Here is a 15,711-nt window from a genome sequence, read left to right on the forward strand (position 1 = left end):
CAGAGTTTTCTCAACATTTTTAAGGACATGACTGTATTATCAGTTAAACACTAACAATTATTTTTAAGTATTTTAGTAATGTTCAAGTTTTGTGAAGTTTGTGCATGCTCACTGACGACAGTGTAAAATTGTGACGGTGGGCAGTGGTACTGTCAACTGTCGACGTGGCCAGTGACTGGCAAGTGGAGGTTGTGCTGACAGGTGGAGGTTGTGCACGTAACCAACTGTCCGTGCGTAGTTGCTGAGGAGTGCAGCTGTGCACTCATGCAAGCAAATGGTGTTGATATGTAGCTTTTGTTCTTTAAGGTATGCTATTGTTTGTGTAATGAGATTTGTAAATTATGGATATGTTTCGGTTGAATAGTCTTATCGGCATTTTGACATTGTTCCTCTATTATAATGATGTTGTATTTTAGGATGTGTTAATGTAAGAGCTGATAGAAGAAATTAGCTGATATTTAATGCACGAGAAATCTGCTGGGTATCAGAGAGGAGGCATTGTTGTAAGTGACTTTTTGCAGTTAATTGTTACTTATCTTTTAACTTGGTGGTAACGGTGATTGTGTAATGACATTATTGTTATGATAACTATTAGTTAGAAATTATATATGTTTGTTCATATGGTGATAAGGATTAATGTTTCTGCTAAGGTGATACGTAAAAAAAAAAAAAAAAAATTGGGTATGTTATATTGACTTCTATAATGTTACAGGTCGAAATTAAACGTTTTATGACGAGCTGAGTTTTTATCTGGTACCTGAGCATACATTTCGACAACACTCATCATGGTAGATAAATGGAAAAATGGCAGCTCCACAGGGGAAAATGACACCGCAAAGGCAAACCTAACACGTAAGCTTGATAAGTTTCATGATTATATGTTAGATTAAATGGCATTAGAAATTTTAGAAGAAAGATTGTTAAGGCTTATGATAAAGTTGAACTATCTAATGAACAGTATTGCAATTTATTAGATGAGAACTGTATTGCTCTATTGATAGAGGAGGCTAACGTTTATATCAAAGCAGTAGAAGATAGAAAGTGTGCAGCTCATGTGATATTTGTGAAAGTTTTAGAAGTAAAACGGATTGATGTGCCCAGGTTTCACGGAGATGTGAGAGATTATAGCACTTTCAAGAGAGATTTTTTAGAGTAATGCAATCAAATTATGGGAAAGATCCCTTTGTGCTAAGACAGTGTCTCTCAGGAGAGGCCTTGGATACAGTTCGTGGTGCAGATCAGGACTTTGATAAAATGTTTGAGCGATTAGATGAAAGTTTTGGGAACAGCAGAACCATTACTGATGTAGTAGTAGAGGACATAAGGTCAATTAAAACCTATTTCCGAAGGGGATGGTGAGAGTTTCATTAAGGTGGTTGATAAGATTAAGCAATGCTATCTTTACCTAGACCAAATGAGTTTAGCTTCAGAATTAAATACTGCTAACATGACTAGCCAGATAGAAAAACTATTACCACCTACACAGAAGCATGAATGGGTCAAGTTAGCAGAGTGTGTAGATAATCGTGACCTATTCGGAAAGTTGTTGGAATACCTTTTGAGTGAAAAGAAATCTATGAAATACCTTAATGCTAATATTAGAAGCAATAATGATATTAAATCTAAAGTGAATTATACCTGCACTTATGAAGATCAGCGTAGTAAAAAACAAGGAAGAGAGTCAGATGTGATGGAAAGGATAGCAGGACTTGAAAATGCTATTACAAATATCACTGACATTTTCACTAAAATTACAGAAGAAAACGCTGAACGGAACAGGAATAAGATCAGTGACAATACAAGGCTGCATAGGTGCTGGTATCATAGCTCAGTTGGACATGATATCTTAGACTGTACAACTTTCCAGAACTTGAGTATCAATGACAGAATGGGGAGTGTAAAGAAGAAAGGTATTTGCTTTAATTGCCTTAAAGGTGTTCACATAGCAAGAAAATGTCTAAAGAAGTCCAGATGTAATGCTGTAGATGTTAACAATGAAACTTGTGGGGAACTTCATCATACTATTATACATGAGGGATTCATAACAGGATATTCCTTTCTAAGTCTGAAAAGAAACGGTGTTCTATTTATGGTTAACAAGATCAGGTGTGGTAATCAGGAGTTACAAACTTTATTTGACTCGGAAGCTGATATAACAATGATCAGAAATGATGTGGCTAAGGCATTGGGACTGAAAGGAAAATGTGTCAGATTAGCTGTGACTAAATTGGGTGAAAAGACTGTGACATACAGAAGTAAAGAGTATGATCTGGTTTTAACCGACAAGGATGGGAATGATGCCAATGTTACTGGTTATGGAATCGATAACATTACATCTCAAGTCGGTAAGGTAGATTTATCAAAAGTGAAACATTTACTCAAGGGTGTTAATGTATGTGCATTAGATAGACCCTATGGGAAAATAGATCTCCTAATTGGTTCTGATTATTGCTCTTTAATTCCAACAGTTAAGGAAACTGTGGCTAAAAATTTACAGCTCAGGGAATCACAGTTTGGAATGTGTGTGTATGGCAGTCATCCCGACATTGTTACCTTATCAGTGTTTAGGAGTAATCCAGGCATTAGCATTAATTAGGTTTCCAGTACAATATCCGTCTATGACATATCTGTAGAACCCATAATTGATATTAAAGCACAAATAAATGATTTCTTCACCATTGAACACTTAGGAACTGATTGTAATCCCAGATGTGGTAGTTGCGTTGTGGGAAATGTGCAACAGGCAATGGCAATTATAGTATAAAAGAGGAAAAGGAGCTGGCTCTTATTGAAAGTGGGTTGATGTATTACCCGGACAGAAAAGAATGGTCTGCTAAATTTCCATGGACTAAGGATCCGAAACTGTTGCAAAATAATGTATCTGTAGCTCTAGCTAGACAGAAAGGCACAGCGAAAAGATTGATGAAACTGGGTTCAGACTATGCTCAAGCTTATAATGACCAGATACTTGACATAACAAAGCGCAATGTAATTCGGAAGTTATCCGATGAAGAGGTTAAAAACTATGTTGGTCGTGTCACATACATTCAGCATCATGAAATGTTAAAACCAGGATCTGTATCAACCCCATTGAGAATTGTTTTTGATTCATCAGCAAAGTATATGGGCCAGTCTCTTAATAGTTTTTGGGCAAAGGGCCCTAATATTTTGAACTCAATGTTTGGTATATTACTGAGATTTCGTGAAAAGGCTATAGGCATAGCCGGTGACATAAACAAAATGTATAATTGCATTAAGCTTCCAGAATTAGAACAACATGTACATAGATTTTTTTGGAGAAATTTGCAAAGTAATCGCAAACCTGATCACTGTGTAATGACATTCATGGGTTTCGGGGATAGGCCCTCAGGAATTATTGTAATGTTAGCTCTCAGACATACTGCAGCATTGTCGGTAAAAGACTTCCCAGAAGCATCACTCGTGATAATGACTAATTCCTATGTAGATGATATAATCCATTCTGTTGAGAGTAAAGCTGAGGCATTTAGCCTAATCAGATATATTGAAAATGTACTCTCTAAAGGCAGTTTTGAAATTAAATGATGTACCATTACTGGAGATAATGAGCATTATGACTTTGAAGTGTCCCAGAATAGTAATGCAAGAATACTTGGCCTTAACTAGCAATGCAATAAAGATTTATTTTATTTTAAAACTAAGTTAAATTTCTCTCCAAAATATAAGGGTGTAAAAATAGAACCAGACGTAAACAAGTTCAATTTCTTTGAAAATATACCTTCCGTTTTAACAAAAATGGTTGTCATCAGTCAGATGTGTTCTGTTTACGACCCACTGGGGTTTTTGCTTCCATTCACACTAAAAGCAAAGATTTTGCTACGAGACACTGTGAAATGTGACTTTAAATTGGGACGAGACGATCCCTTGCCCTCCTATTTAAAAGAACAGTGGGTGTCATACTTTTGTGAATTATTTGGCACTGAAACTCTGAATTTTGAAAGGAATGTTAAGCCAACCTCAGCCAAAGGATTGCCTTTACTTGTTATCTTCAGTGATAGTTCAACAAATGCTTATGGTGCTGTTGCATATGTTAGGTGGAAGTTAGAGTCTGGTGAATTTGAGAGCAGGCTCATTGTGGCAAAGAGTAGGATAGCCCCTAGTAGACAGTTATCTATTCCAAGGCTTGAATTGTGTGGAGCTGTTATAGCATGCAGAACGCGTAAAGCCATTGAAGATGAAATGACATATAAATTTAGTTCGGTAATGCACATAACAGATTCCTCCATTGTTAGAGCACAAATCCAAAAGGAATCTTATGGCTTTGGAAATTTTGTAGCCACTAGAATAGCAGAAGTTCAATAAAAAAGTGACCCAAATGAATGGTGGATTGCTTCTGGATTAAATCCTGCTGATCTATTGACCAGACCCCATGACCCTTTAAATGTTGCAGTTGTCTATTCATGGAAATATGGTCCAGAGTTCATGGCCCTTCCTTTAGAAGTGTGGCCTATCAGTCAATCGGTGAATTGTGAGTTACCTGATAGAATTCATGTTAATCTTGCTCAATACTCTGTTCATGAAAAAACCAAAATTTTTGCGTTCAAATTCAACAACTATAATATGTTAATTGCACTCACTGCTAGGATATTTAACATTGTTAAGGTGAAATCTTTTAAGGGTGTTCTAAAGAAACTTGAACCTGGATCACTCCAGGAAGCTGAGATGTTTTGGATTATGCAAGCACAAAAAAGTCTTTCTGATAACTGGGAGAAATGCTTTCAAAGATTAGGACCATTGCAAGCTGAAGATGGTACAATTATGGTAGGACAAAGAATGGAAAGATGGTTGAAACATGATTGGAACCAAGATAGCTTAATTCTATTACCTGGTAAGCATCCATTTACAGTCTTGTACATTAACTATTTACACAGGGTGGATCATGCTGGAGTTGATGTTACACTATGTAAGCTTCAGTCAAAATTTTTGGTTCCTTCAGCACGTAAAATTATAAGATCGATAAAGAGAGGTTGTACTCTTTGCAGGAAACTAGATGTCAAAGTTGAAAGTCAAAGAATGGGTCAGATTTCTGATGAAAGAATGAGTCCCTGTCCAGCATTCTATCACACTGCTGTGGATATTTTTGGACATTTTCAAATCAAAGATAATGTAGAGAAAAGAACAACTGGGAAAGCCTATGGTGTTATATTCAATTGTATTGTTACACGTGCCGTGTATATTGATGTTGTAGATGGATATGATACTTATAGTTTTTTAAATTGTTTCAGAAGATTTACAGTGGTTCATGGCTATCCTGATACTGTACACTCTGACTTAGGCTCACAATTGGTATCAGTAAGTAAAGAACTTAAGAGTGATATTAACAACTGGAACATACATGAGATCACTGTATTTGGAGCAAAGGAAGGCTTGAAATGGAAATTTAATCGGTCTGCAGATGCTGCATGGCAGAATGGGGTAAGTGAGGCCTTAATTAAGTCTGTTAAAAGGTCTCTGTCAATGCTCATAGGAACTACTAATTTGACATTTAGTGATTTGCAGACAACATTTTTTGAAATAGCAAACTTAATGAATGAACGGCCTGTTGGATTAAAACCTGGTATGGATGTAAAATTAGGAACATATTTGTGTCCGAACGATTTACTTTTGGGTAGAGCCAATAATAAAGTACCATCTGATTCATGGTCTATATCAGGTGACACCAAGAAAAGGTTGAACTTTATACAAAATGTTGTCGACACCTTTTGGCGTAAGTGGCAGAAAGATTATTTCCCTACTTACTTTACTTTACTTTACTTTACGGGTTTATTTCTCGCCTTCCATCAGACACTAAAGGTCTGTTCAGGCAGGCCTTGGTGTGTGAAAAAATAATTTCTTTCCAGTTAATATGTTGCTCTGTATCGTTATCAGTTATTTCGCTAGCATTTGTATTCAGGCTTAATAGTTTTCAGGTCACTATTATAACACTTTCTAAAAAGATAAGTCTTCAGGTCTTTCTTGAAAGCTGCCACATTATTGCTATTCTTGACATCGAGTGGAAGGTCGTTAAAGAGTCTCCGTGCAGCATAACTGAACGTTCTTCCTCCTATTGCATGATTCACACTAATTTCGAATAGTCTATGTGGGTCATCAGCATGTCTAACTCTTACAGCGGCGCTGGTAGCTTCAGGGTAGGGGACCAAGCAATCACGAAGATATTGTAAGGCAGAAATGGCACAGAGATAAAAGAAATCTACAAGTTGGTGATATTGTTCTGATTAGACACAAATGCTGTGCGAGGAAAATGGAAAATGGGACAGGTTGTAGATACAGAAACAGGCAGACACAATAAGGTGAGAGATGTAAGCATTAGATACAAAATACAAAGATCAGGAAAATATAAGGGACAAAGTGACACAGTTATCAAGAGATCGGTTGACAAGTTGGTGGTATTGCTACCTGTTGAAGAACAGTAAAGGAGGCGGGAGTGTATTATTAGTTAAACACTAATAATTATTTTTAAGTATTTTGGTAATGTTCAAGTTTTGTGAAGTTTGCGCATGCTCACTGACGACAGTGTAAAATTGTGCCGGTGGGCAGTGGTACTGTCAACTGTCGACGTGGCCAGTGGCTGGCAGGTGGAGGTTGTGCTGACAGGTGGAGGTTGTGCACGTAACCAACTGTTCGTGCGTAGTTGCTGAGGAGTGCAGCTGTGCACTCATGCAAGCAAATGGTGTTCATATGTAGCTTGTGTTTTTTAAGGTATGCTATTGTTTGTGTAATGAGATTTGTAAATTATGGATATGTTTCGGTTGAATAGTCTTATCGGCATTTTGACATTGTTCCTCTACTATAGTGATGTTGTATTTTAGGATGTGTTAATGTAAGAGCTGATAGAAGAAATTAGCTGATATTTAATGCACAAGAAATCTGCTGGGTATCAGAGAGGAGGCATTGTTGTAAGTGACTTTTTGCAGTTAATTGTTACTTATCTTTTAACTTTGGTGGTAACGGTGATTGTGTAATGACATTATTGTTATGAAAACTATTAGTGAAAAATTATATATGTTTATTCATATGGTGATAAGAATCAATGTTTCCGCTAAGGTGATACGTAAAAAAAAAAAATAATTGGGTATGTTATATTGACTTCTATAATGTTACAGGTCGAAATTAAACATTTTACGACAAGCTGAGTTTTTATCTGGTACTTGCGCATACAATGACGAAATAATACATCAAATGGAGAAACGTATATTGAAGACGTTTTAAGATAAGTCTGATTGAATTTCACATTAGAATGATGCTCAGGACAAGTATAATAAAATTTAATCACATCCGGACAAAAGTCATGCAAATAAAAATTTCTCATATCATAACTCAAAATCCTACTTACTACAATATGAGCGGTCATAGGTTGTTCATGATTTTGATTTATATGGATAGTAACCTTCATGGTCAGACTTCTCAAATGCAATCAACTTTGAATCAAACTCATGATCACAATACTTATTGAATAACAAAATATCAGATATTTCTGACACCTGTTTGGAATAAGACAAATCATCAAAATGATCAAACAGAAATGTCTGGGACTAATTAACATCATCATTGGGAGAGAAATCATAAACAGAAGTAGCTTCAAAAGAAAGGGTATTACAACTTAAAAAGACAAAAGACATGACATCACGAACCAAATTATCTTCTCGGAACAGGTAGGAAGAAAAGTTGACAGCAGAATCATTATCAGGAACAAAATCCTTATTAAAAGAAATACTTGTAGAAATGTAAACAGCAAAAGAAGGATTATGAACTAACATATCTTCCCGAGATAAGTAAATAGAACAATTATTACCGGAAGCAGCAATGCAAACCAACAAGTTAATAGAAAAAACAACAGTGGAAACATTATTATGAACCGGCATGTCATTTCAGACGTGCAAGTATAACCCTTAGTTTTCTTATGAGATTCAACACTCGAAAAAAAACAGAGTAGACAAATGAGGATTGAGAACCTCAAACTCTTGATCAAGAACTTGTTTGTTAACCATCAATTTTTCGGTCGAACATCAACATTCTCATCTACGAATTCATTACCCAGCAACAATCTAACTACATCAACCACACCAACAACAACAGGCCCAGATAATCAGTCACAATGAAGATCCATACGATGCAAGGGAACGGTAAAGTGGCCACTAGCAACCCCATCAATACGAACATACTTCCAAATAAATGAGGACTCAGTCACAGGAATAATTTCCCTCAAAACAAGTGACTAGGCATATAATTCAAACAGGGTGCAGTGAACCAAAATTAACAGCAAAAACAACTTTTTTATTAGTATATGGCTGGAAAACCTTATCAACACGTCTGGAGCAAGCACTAGAATTAACAGGCTTCCTGTAAAAAACGTGAACATTTACAATGTTAACCTCTACATGTAGCAAACGATAACTAGACTTTGGTAGAGTTAAACCAGCCGCAGTTTTAGCTTGTTCTCTCCTTTTCTACTCAAAACATTCAGAAACCGTGGTATCTGGTGTCTTAAAATAATTCCATACTATAGAACTGTTAGTAATATAATTGTTTTTAAAACTAATACTTTGAGACTTGACATGTGAATCAGAATTACACCTTGGATCTACATCATCTCTATTAGTATGCTCATATATGTCCCTATATTTTTTTTTTATTTGTTAGATATTTTATTATAAGGCTGGCACTCCTTGTGTACCAGAACAAAATCATCATCACATAGGCCTACAGCAGTTTCACGAAGGGTTGAAAACTTTCTCTCACTTAAGTAAATTGAGATGCTCCAAGTGACGATTTTTAAACTGCTCATTAAAAATAATTTTGCTTATTTTATCAAAATCTTCCATGAAATCTGTTGATTTATAACATTTAGCAAACCAATCTGATTGTTATCTACGATATTTTATATAGGCTTACTTATCTTGTTTTGTCCAACTCCGAAACTTAATTCTAAAATGTTATGTATTTTGTACTGTATTACTATATGCACTACGGGTATTAAAAGCAATGTTGCACAGTATTGCATTAATAAAATATGTTTCAGCATAGCTTCTAAGTATAGTAGCGTGTATTATGAAGGATTTAATAATTTATTATTTATCTTAAAGTTAGGATGTGATTCATTTTACTTTTATATTGCAGTAGGATCCAGTCTTTTTAAGAGTGATGTTCTTCTGTTATTTTTATGTGTTTGTGTACGAGTTTTGTTTACCTTTCCCCACTCGAGAGTTACAAGTCTTAGAAATCATCAGGAATGTAAGCCTTTAAGCATCAAACTTATTTTAATAAGAAATCTATAATTTTATCCAACCCCGAGTAAGCGAGATGCTGGGATAAAAAGATATATTATCAACTAATAAACTAATATTATTCCTGGTATATTTGGGGGCAGTAATTAACTTGGATACCAACACAATATTCAATAATTGGCAAAGATGTTAGGATAAAAGTGCTCATTATGAACTAATAAACTATTATTATTCCAGGAATGTTTGAGGGTAGTAAATAACTTGGATAACCAACACAATATCCAATAATTGTCGATAGTCAAGATGGAACTCATGCAGAGAAGCAGCAACAGAAGAAGAGCCTACTGGAAGATGTAACTCCATGCAAAAGGAATGCAGTCAACCAGAGGAACGCCAAAACCCTATTCAACATTCTCAGTTTGATGTCAGGAAGGTGCAAACATACAAAGATATTTTGCTTGTTAAGACCAAGTAAGGTATGATTGAAATTTGATACCAGAAGGCATTAGGCGGTAAATATTCATCGTAAGCCAATGATAGTTCACGTGGAACAAAAAGTGTAGAACTCCTAGAGTTGGTTGCCAAAACACACAAAAAGCACAATTAAAAGGTACCTGACACTTGCACGCATTCGTGGCACGCACTGGCACGCATTGATGCGCGAACTCGCGTGAACGAGTCGTGAAAATGTCGTGAACAGTGCGGGAACGATGCGTGGCATGCGTGCCATGTGTGCCCAGAACTTTGAAATGTTTAAAGTTTGTGGCACGCATTGGCATGCACAAAAGAGTCGTGAAATAGTCGTGAACGATGCGCGAACTGGAGTGAACTGGAGTGAACAGTGCGGGAAGTGGCGTGAACTGGAGTGAATGATGCGGGAAGTGGCTTGAACTTTATAATGAAGAGAAACAAAAAGGAAACGAAAAAATTAATGAAAAGGAAAGCAAAATAAACCTAATAAATTTTTATATTTGCTGTTTTAATGTGAAAAAAAATGATATCTTATTTCAAACTATTTTTATAACTCTATAATGAAGAGAAAGAAAAATGAAACGAAAAAATTAATGAAAAGGAAAGAAAAATAAACCTAATAAATTTTTATATTTGCTGTTTTAATGTGAAAAAAAATGATATCTTATTTTAAACTATTTCTATAACTTTATAATGAAGAGAAATAAAAAGGAAACGAAAAAAAATAATGAAAAGGAAAGAAAAATAAACCTATTAAATTTTTATATTTGCTGTTTTAATGTGAAAAAAAATTATATCTTATTTCTAACTATTTCTATAACTTTATAATGAAGAGACAAAAAGGAAACGAAAAAATTAATGAAAAGGAAAGAAAAATATAAACCTAATAATTGTTTATATTTGCTGCTTGAATGTAAAAATAAAATGATGTCTTATTTCATGCACACACTTATTTTCCTCTATTACCAATCAAGAGCCAAAACTTTTGTTTTAAATAAAAATGAACTGAAAAATAAACTCAAGAAATTTTTAAGTTTGCTGTTTTAATGTAAAAATAAAATGATGTTTTATTTCATCAACATACTTATTCTTCTTTATTACCTTAAAATGAAGAGCCAAATCATTTTTTTCTGTTTGCTGTTTTAATGTGAAAATAAAATAATTTCTTATTTCAACACACTTTTTTCTCTATTACCTGAAAATCAACAGCCTAAAAACTTTTCATGTTTGCTGCTTTTAATGTTAAAATAAAATGCTTTCTTAATACTTGTACATATTTTATGTCTGCTATTTATATGTAAATCAAATGCTTTTTTATTGAAACGAAAATAGAGGGCAACAAAAATTACAAACGAAAATGATACGTTTCTTCTCCTCAATGCAATGGTGTCTCCGACAGAAAGCATTGTTGTCTCTTCCGAAGCCAATCCATGAATGTCCTCGGGTTGGAGAAGCCCCGTTTTTATATGGAGTGGCCAATTTGTGAACTGGCGTGAACGATGCGTGAACGATGCGGAATGATGCGGAAAGATGAGTGAACATGTCGTGAACTTCTCGTGAACTAGGCGTGCCAATTCGTGCCATGGCGTGAACGTCGCGTGAACTTGTCGTGAACGATGCGCGAACTGAAGTGAACTGGTCGTGAACAGTGCATGAAAAACCCCAGTGCGTGCATCAATGCGTGCTAGTGCGTGGCAAAAATGCGCGCAAGTGTCAGGCAGGCTTAACATAGGAATTAGGTTAGATTTAACTTTTTTAGGAAGTTACAAGCAAATGTTGTACATTTCATTTGCCTTACCTTATTCGGGTAAGAAGTGGAAATGCCTCTGGACATCGAGCATCCTGAGAAATTAAGCATTTTAGAAGAACCCAATTAGGCTGTAACACGATTTCAACAGTTGTATGAGGAATTTAGGATATATTTAAAAGCATTAGGTAGTATGAAAGATGCACAGAAGAAGACGTTGTAATGGCTAATAAAGATGTTCAGGAAGTGTTTTAAACTCTACAACCTACTGATGACACTAATGAAGATATGATTAAGGCTCTTATCACACATTTTCCCCCCAGGTCTATAAATTTGCTGTAAGTTTTCAATTTAGAGCACAGACATATCAGAAAGATCATGAAAGTTAAGATGCATTTGTGACTAGTCTTAAGAATTTAGCTGTTCCATGTGAATTTCTAGAGTTAGAAAATGTTATCATAGATCAAGTTATTGCCCATTGCACATCACCGGAGCTAATAAAAAAATAACTGCAAGATGAAGATTTAACACTAGAAAAGATATTTATTATAAGCAGAGCTTTAAAAACATCAAATAGCCAAAGTGATATAATATGTAATTGTACAAGTGATAGAATGGAAATTCTTAAATTAGCAAGAGAGGCTCAAAACTGAAAGACAATGAGAATCAGAGAAAGAATATGTAAAAGCCTAATCATAGGAAATTGCCAAACTCTAGTATTCACAAATATCAGAATAAAACCTATTCGCAGAAGCAACAGGAAAAACCCAAATGCTATATGTGTGGTAAAACTGACCAGCTTATAATACAAGCAAGAACATACTGCTACAGAACAAACACGCCAGAATTGTAGAAAGACGGGCCTTTTTTCAAATGTTTTTGATTCCATAAACGGTACGCAAAGAAAATAAATGCAGTGTTTATACTATAAGCCAAGACAATAATGCGAAAAATTTTCATAGTAATCAGGATAGGTCAGAAACTAATTTTGTGTTTTACAATAATTCTTTCAACAAAGGTGCAAACAAACAGTGATCATAGATGGTAAACCAATTAGAATGCGAGTTAACACAGCAGCTAATATATCAATTATGTGTGTAAGACAACACCTTAATCCATTCCTTATATGTTATTAGGATATACAAACAGAGTTTTGAAAGGTTATAATGGTGAGGATATTCAGGTAATAAGTGACTTGAACGGAGAAGTACAGTACAAAGATCCGGAACTAGATTGAATGCCATTAACGGTAGTCAAAGGTAGAGGACTTGGCATGGTTACAGAATTTAGAATTAGAATGGCTTGGTATTTTGAGGGTTTCAGGTATACAAGATGAATACAAGAATAAGGCGTCTGAGGAAAATATTTTATCAGAATTTCAAGAAATATATTAAGATAAAATTAGTAAAGTAAAGAACACAAAGGCAATTTTAGTTTTCAAATTAGATAGCACTCCTAGATATTTTGCTTCCAGACCAGTACCATATGCATTGAAAAGTGCAGTTGAAACAAAAATCAAAAGGTTAGAAAGTGAAGATTTTTTTAAAAAGGTTACATGCCCAGAAAGGGCTACACCATTAGTTCCTATTGTGAAGAAGAATGGTCACGTTATGTTATGAGGAGATTACAAGGTAAAGTTGAATTCACAGCTTCTGGTAGCTTGACATCCATTACCAAATCCCAAAGGCATTTTTCCAATTATGTCAGGATGTACTGTATTTAAATCTTAAACAAGCATCACAAGAGTATGCCATGAATGAGAATTAACAAAAAGTATGTTCACTAAATTCATTTTTAGGTTTGTATAGGCCAAAGTTATAGCCTTGTGGAGTAGCAAGTAGTCTAACTATATGACAACATACTATGGATAAGATTTTTTCAGGAATGAAAGGAGTATTCATTTTCATAGATGGTATTTTAGTCTATGGTGAGATAAATGAGAACATAGAGAAAGATTATGGCCAGTTCTGAAAATGTTGAAAGACAATAATATTTGAGTTAATAGGAGCAAATGTATTTTAGAAGTAGATTCAGTGGAATACTTAGGTTTTGTAATAAATGACAAAGGTATTCACAAGACTAAAGAGAAAATTAAAACTGTACAATCAACAAAGGTACCAGGAAATGTTAAGGAATTACAATAATTTTTAGGGTCAGTAGCATTTTATGGGAATATCATTCAGAATTTATCTACAATTGAACATCCATTATACAACCTCTTGAATGACGGCGTACAGTGGAATTGGACGAAAGATTGTTAGGAATCTTTTGAAAGAATTAAGTAGGAAATAACATGAACTATATTTCTAGTAAATAATCAAATGGATTTACCTGTTAATTAGTTTGTGACTCAACAAATATAGGTTTAGGTGAAGTATTATCTCTTGTAATGCCGTATGGAACAGAAAGGCTAATTGCTTTCGCTTCTAGAGAATTGAAAGAAGCAGAAAAGATTCACTCTCAAATAGAGAAAGAAGGTTCAGCATTAGTGTATGAAGTTAAGAAATTTCATATGTATCTTGATAAAAGGAAAAAGTTCACTTATGTTACATATCATGAACCTCCATTAGCAATATTGGGTCCAAAAGTAAGTTTACCTAGGTTGGTAGCTGCAAGACTACAGCGTTGGGCAATTATGTTAGCCCCATAACATTATGATATACAATATCATCATACATCAAAGATGGGTAATGCAGATGCTTAATCTAGATTTCAAGTAGACAAAGCACCAGAAGAGTATGATGACAGTGTATTGCTGGCTACAGTGTATGATGTACCCATTACAGGAAAGAATATTGCGTATAATACCAAGAAAGACCCAATACTTAGTAAGGTTTTAGAAAGTTTAATGACAGTTAGGGACCTATGTAGAAATGAGGCAATTTGTAAACCCCACAGAGATATATTGAAGGAATTGAGCATAGCACAAGGTTATATAATTAAAGGGTCAAGATTAATTATTCACAGAGGAATAAGGTTTTGTCTGAAAAACATGCTGATCACGAAGGTATTGTTAGATCTAAGTCTGTTGCAAGGACTTTTGTCTGGAGGCCAGGGAAAAATAGTGATATTGATTTGTTTGTGAGATGTTGTATGAATTTTGGAACGCAACAGAACAATCCCCAGTTTGCTAGAATGCACCCTTGGAAGTTATCCAGTTATCCATGGCAAAGAGTGCACATGGATTTTGCACGTCCTTTCTTAGGTTACTTGTTTCTGATAGTTGTAGATACTTAGAGTAAGTGGCCCGAAGTAATTCAAATGAAGACAACAATATCTTATGCAACTGTAAAAGAACTAATATAAATATATTCTAAACGTGGTATTCCAGAAAAGAAAAGGAACTGATAATGGTCCATAGTTTACCTCACAGGAATTTCAAGAATTTTGTAATGTGAATGGTATTAAACATACATTTCCAGCTGCGTATCATGCTTCTTCGAATGAAGAGGCTGGAAGATTTTCTCAGACATTTAAGCATAACATGGAGTGAGGAAAAGAAAATTCAAGTAACATATTTTTGTTAATGTCTCAAAGTTTATGTTGTCTTATAGAATAACACTGCACAGCTCAACACGTGTGACACCATCAAGTTTGTTGATGGGGAGGAAGATTAGGTGTAAGTTAGATTTGTTGTATTTAATTCTGCAAAGATAATTAGAAGAAAAGTGGCATAAGCAATTAGAAAGTCTCCCAAAAGTAAGACATTTTTCTCCTTATTCCAATATCATGGTAAGACTATAAAATACTCCAGAAAATTTGGTACTAGGAGAAACTGTAAAGAGATAGGAAATTTACATTATGATGTTCAAGTTGGTGGAAATATTGTAAAACGACATGTTGACCAATTACATCGGTTAAGTAAAAATCTTGTAAATCATATGAATGTTATAGATGGAAAATTTTCAAAAGTAGATGAGTAAAATATTAATCAATATGCTCAAACATCAGCTGTCGATTCAATACTATCCATGTACCACTACAGGATGAAGTTAGGGTACTTCATAATTGGATGAATATAGGGAAGCCGCCTGAGAGATTAGATTTGTAAAGTTTTTTATAATGTCAAGTGAAGGGGGAGGACGTTGTTATATATTTTGTCCGATTTAACTATATACACTATGGATATTAGGAGAAATTTTGCACAGTATTCCATTTATAACACATACTTCAGCCTAGTTTGTATGAGTAGTAACGTATGTTACGAAGGATTTAATCATTTAATAATTA

At 34.7% G+C, this 15,711-nt stretch overlaps 2 protein-coding genes across 2 annotated transcripts; both read left to right on the top strand.

The window, feature by feature from the left end:
- The first annotated feature begins 1,414 nt into the window (after nucleotides 1-1,414).
- Nucleotides 1,415-4,341, top strand: LOC137655416 (uncharacterized). The gene is made up of 3 exons (XM_068389310.1): nucleotides 1,415-2,345; nucleotides 2,744-3,531; nucleotides 3,706-4,341. The coding sequence occupies exons 1-3, from the start codon at nucleotides 1,415-1,417 to the stop codon at nucleotides 4,339-4,341; spliced, it is 2,355 nt and encodes a 784-aa protein (XP_068245411.1).
- Nucleotides 4,342-4,599: 258 nt separating this feature from the next.
- LOC137655417 (uncharacterized) lies at nucleotides 4,600-15,098 on the top strand. Its single transcript, XM_068389311.1, has 5 exons — nucleotides 4,600-5,746; nucleotides 6,259-6,448; nucleotides 9,562-9,680; nucleotides 13,824-14,068; nucleotides 15,036-15,098. The coding sequence occupies exons 1-5, from the start codon at nucleotides 4,600-4,602 to the stop codon at nucleotides 15,096-15,098; spliced, it is 1,764 nt and encodes a 587-aa protein (XP_068245412.1).
- Nucleotides 15,099-15,711: the final 613 nt, after the last annotated feature.

This window comes from Palaemon carinicauda, chromosome 16 (genome assembly GCF_036898095.1).
Source record: "Palaemon carinicauda isolate YSFRI2023 chromosome 16, ASM3689809v2, whole genome shotgun sequence".
NCBI lineage: Eukaryota > Metazoa > Arthropoda > Malacostraca > Decapoda > Palaemonidae > Palaemon > Palaemon carinicauda.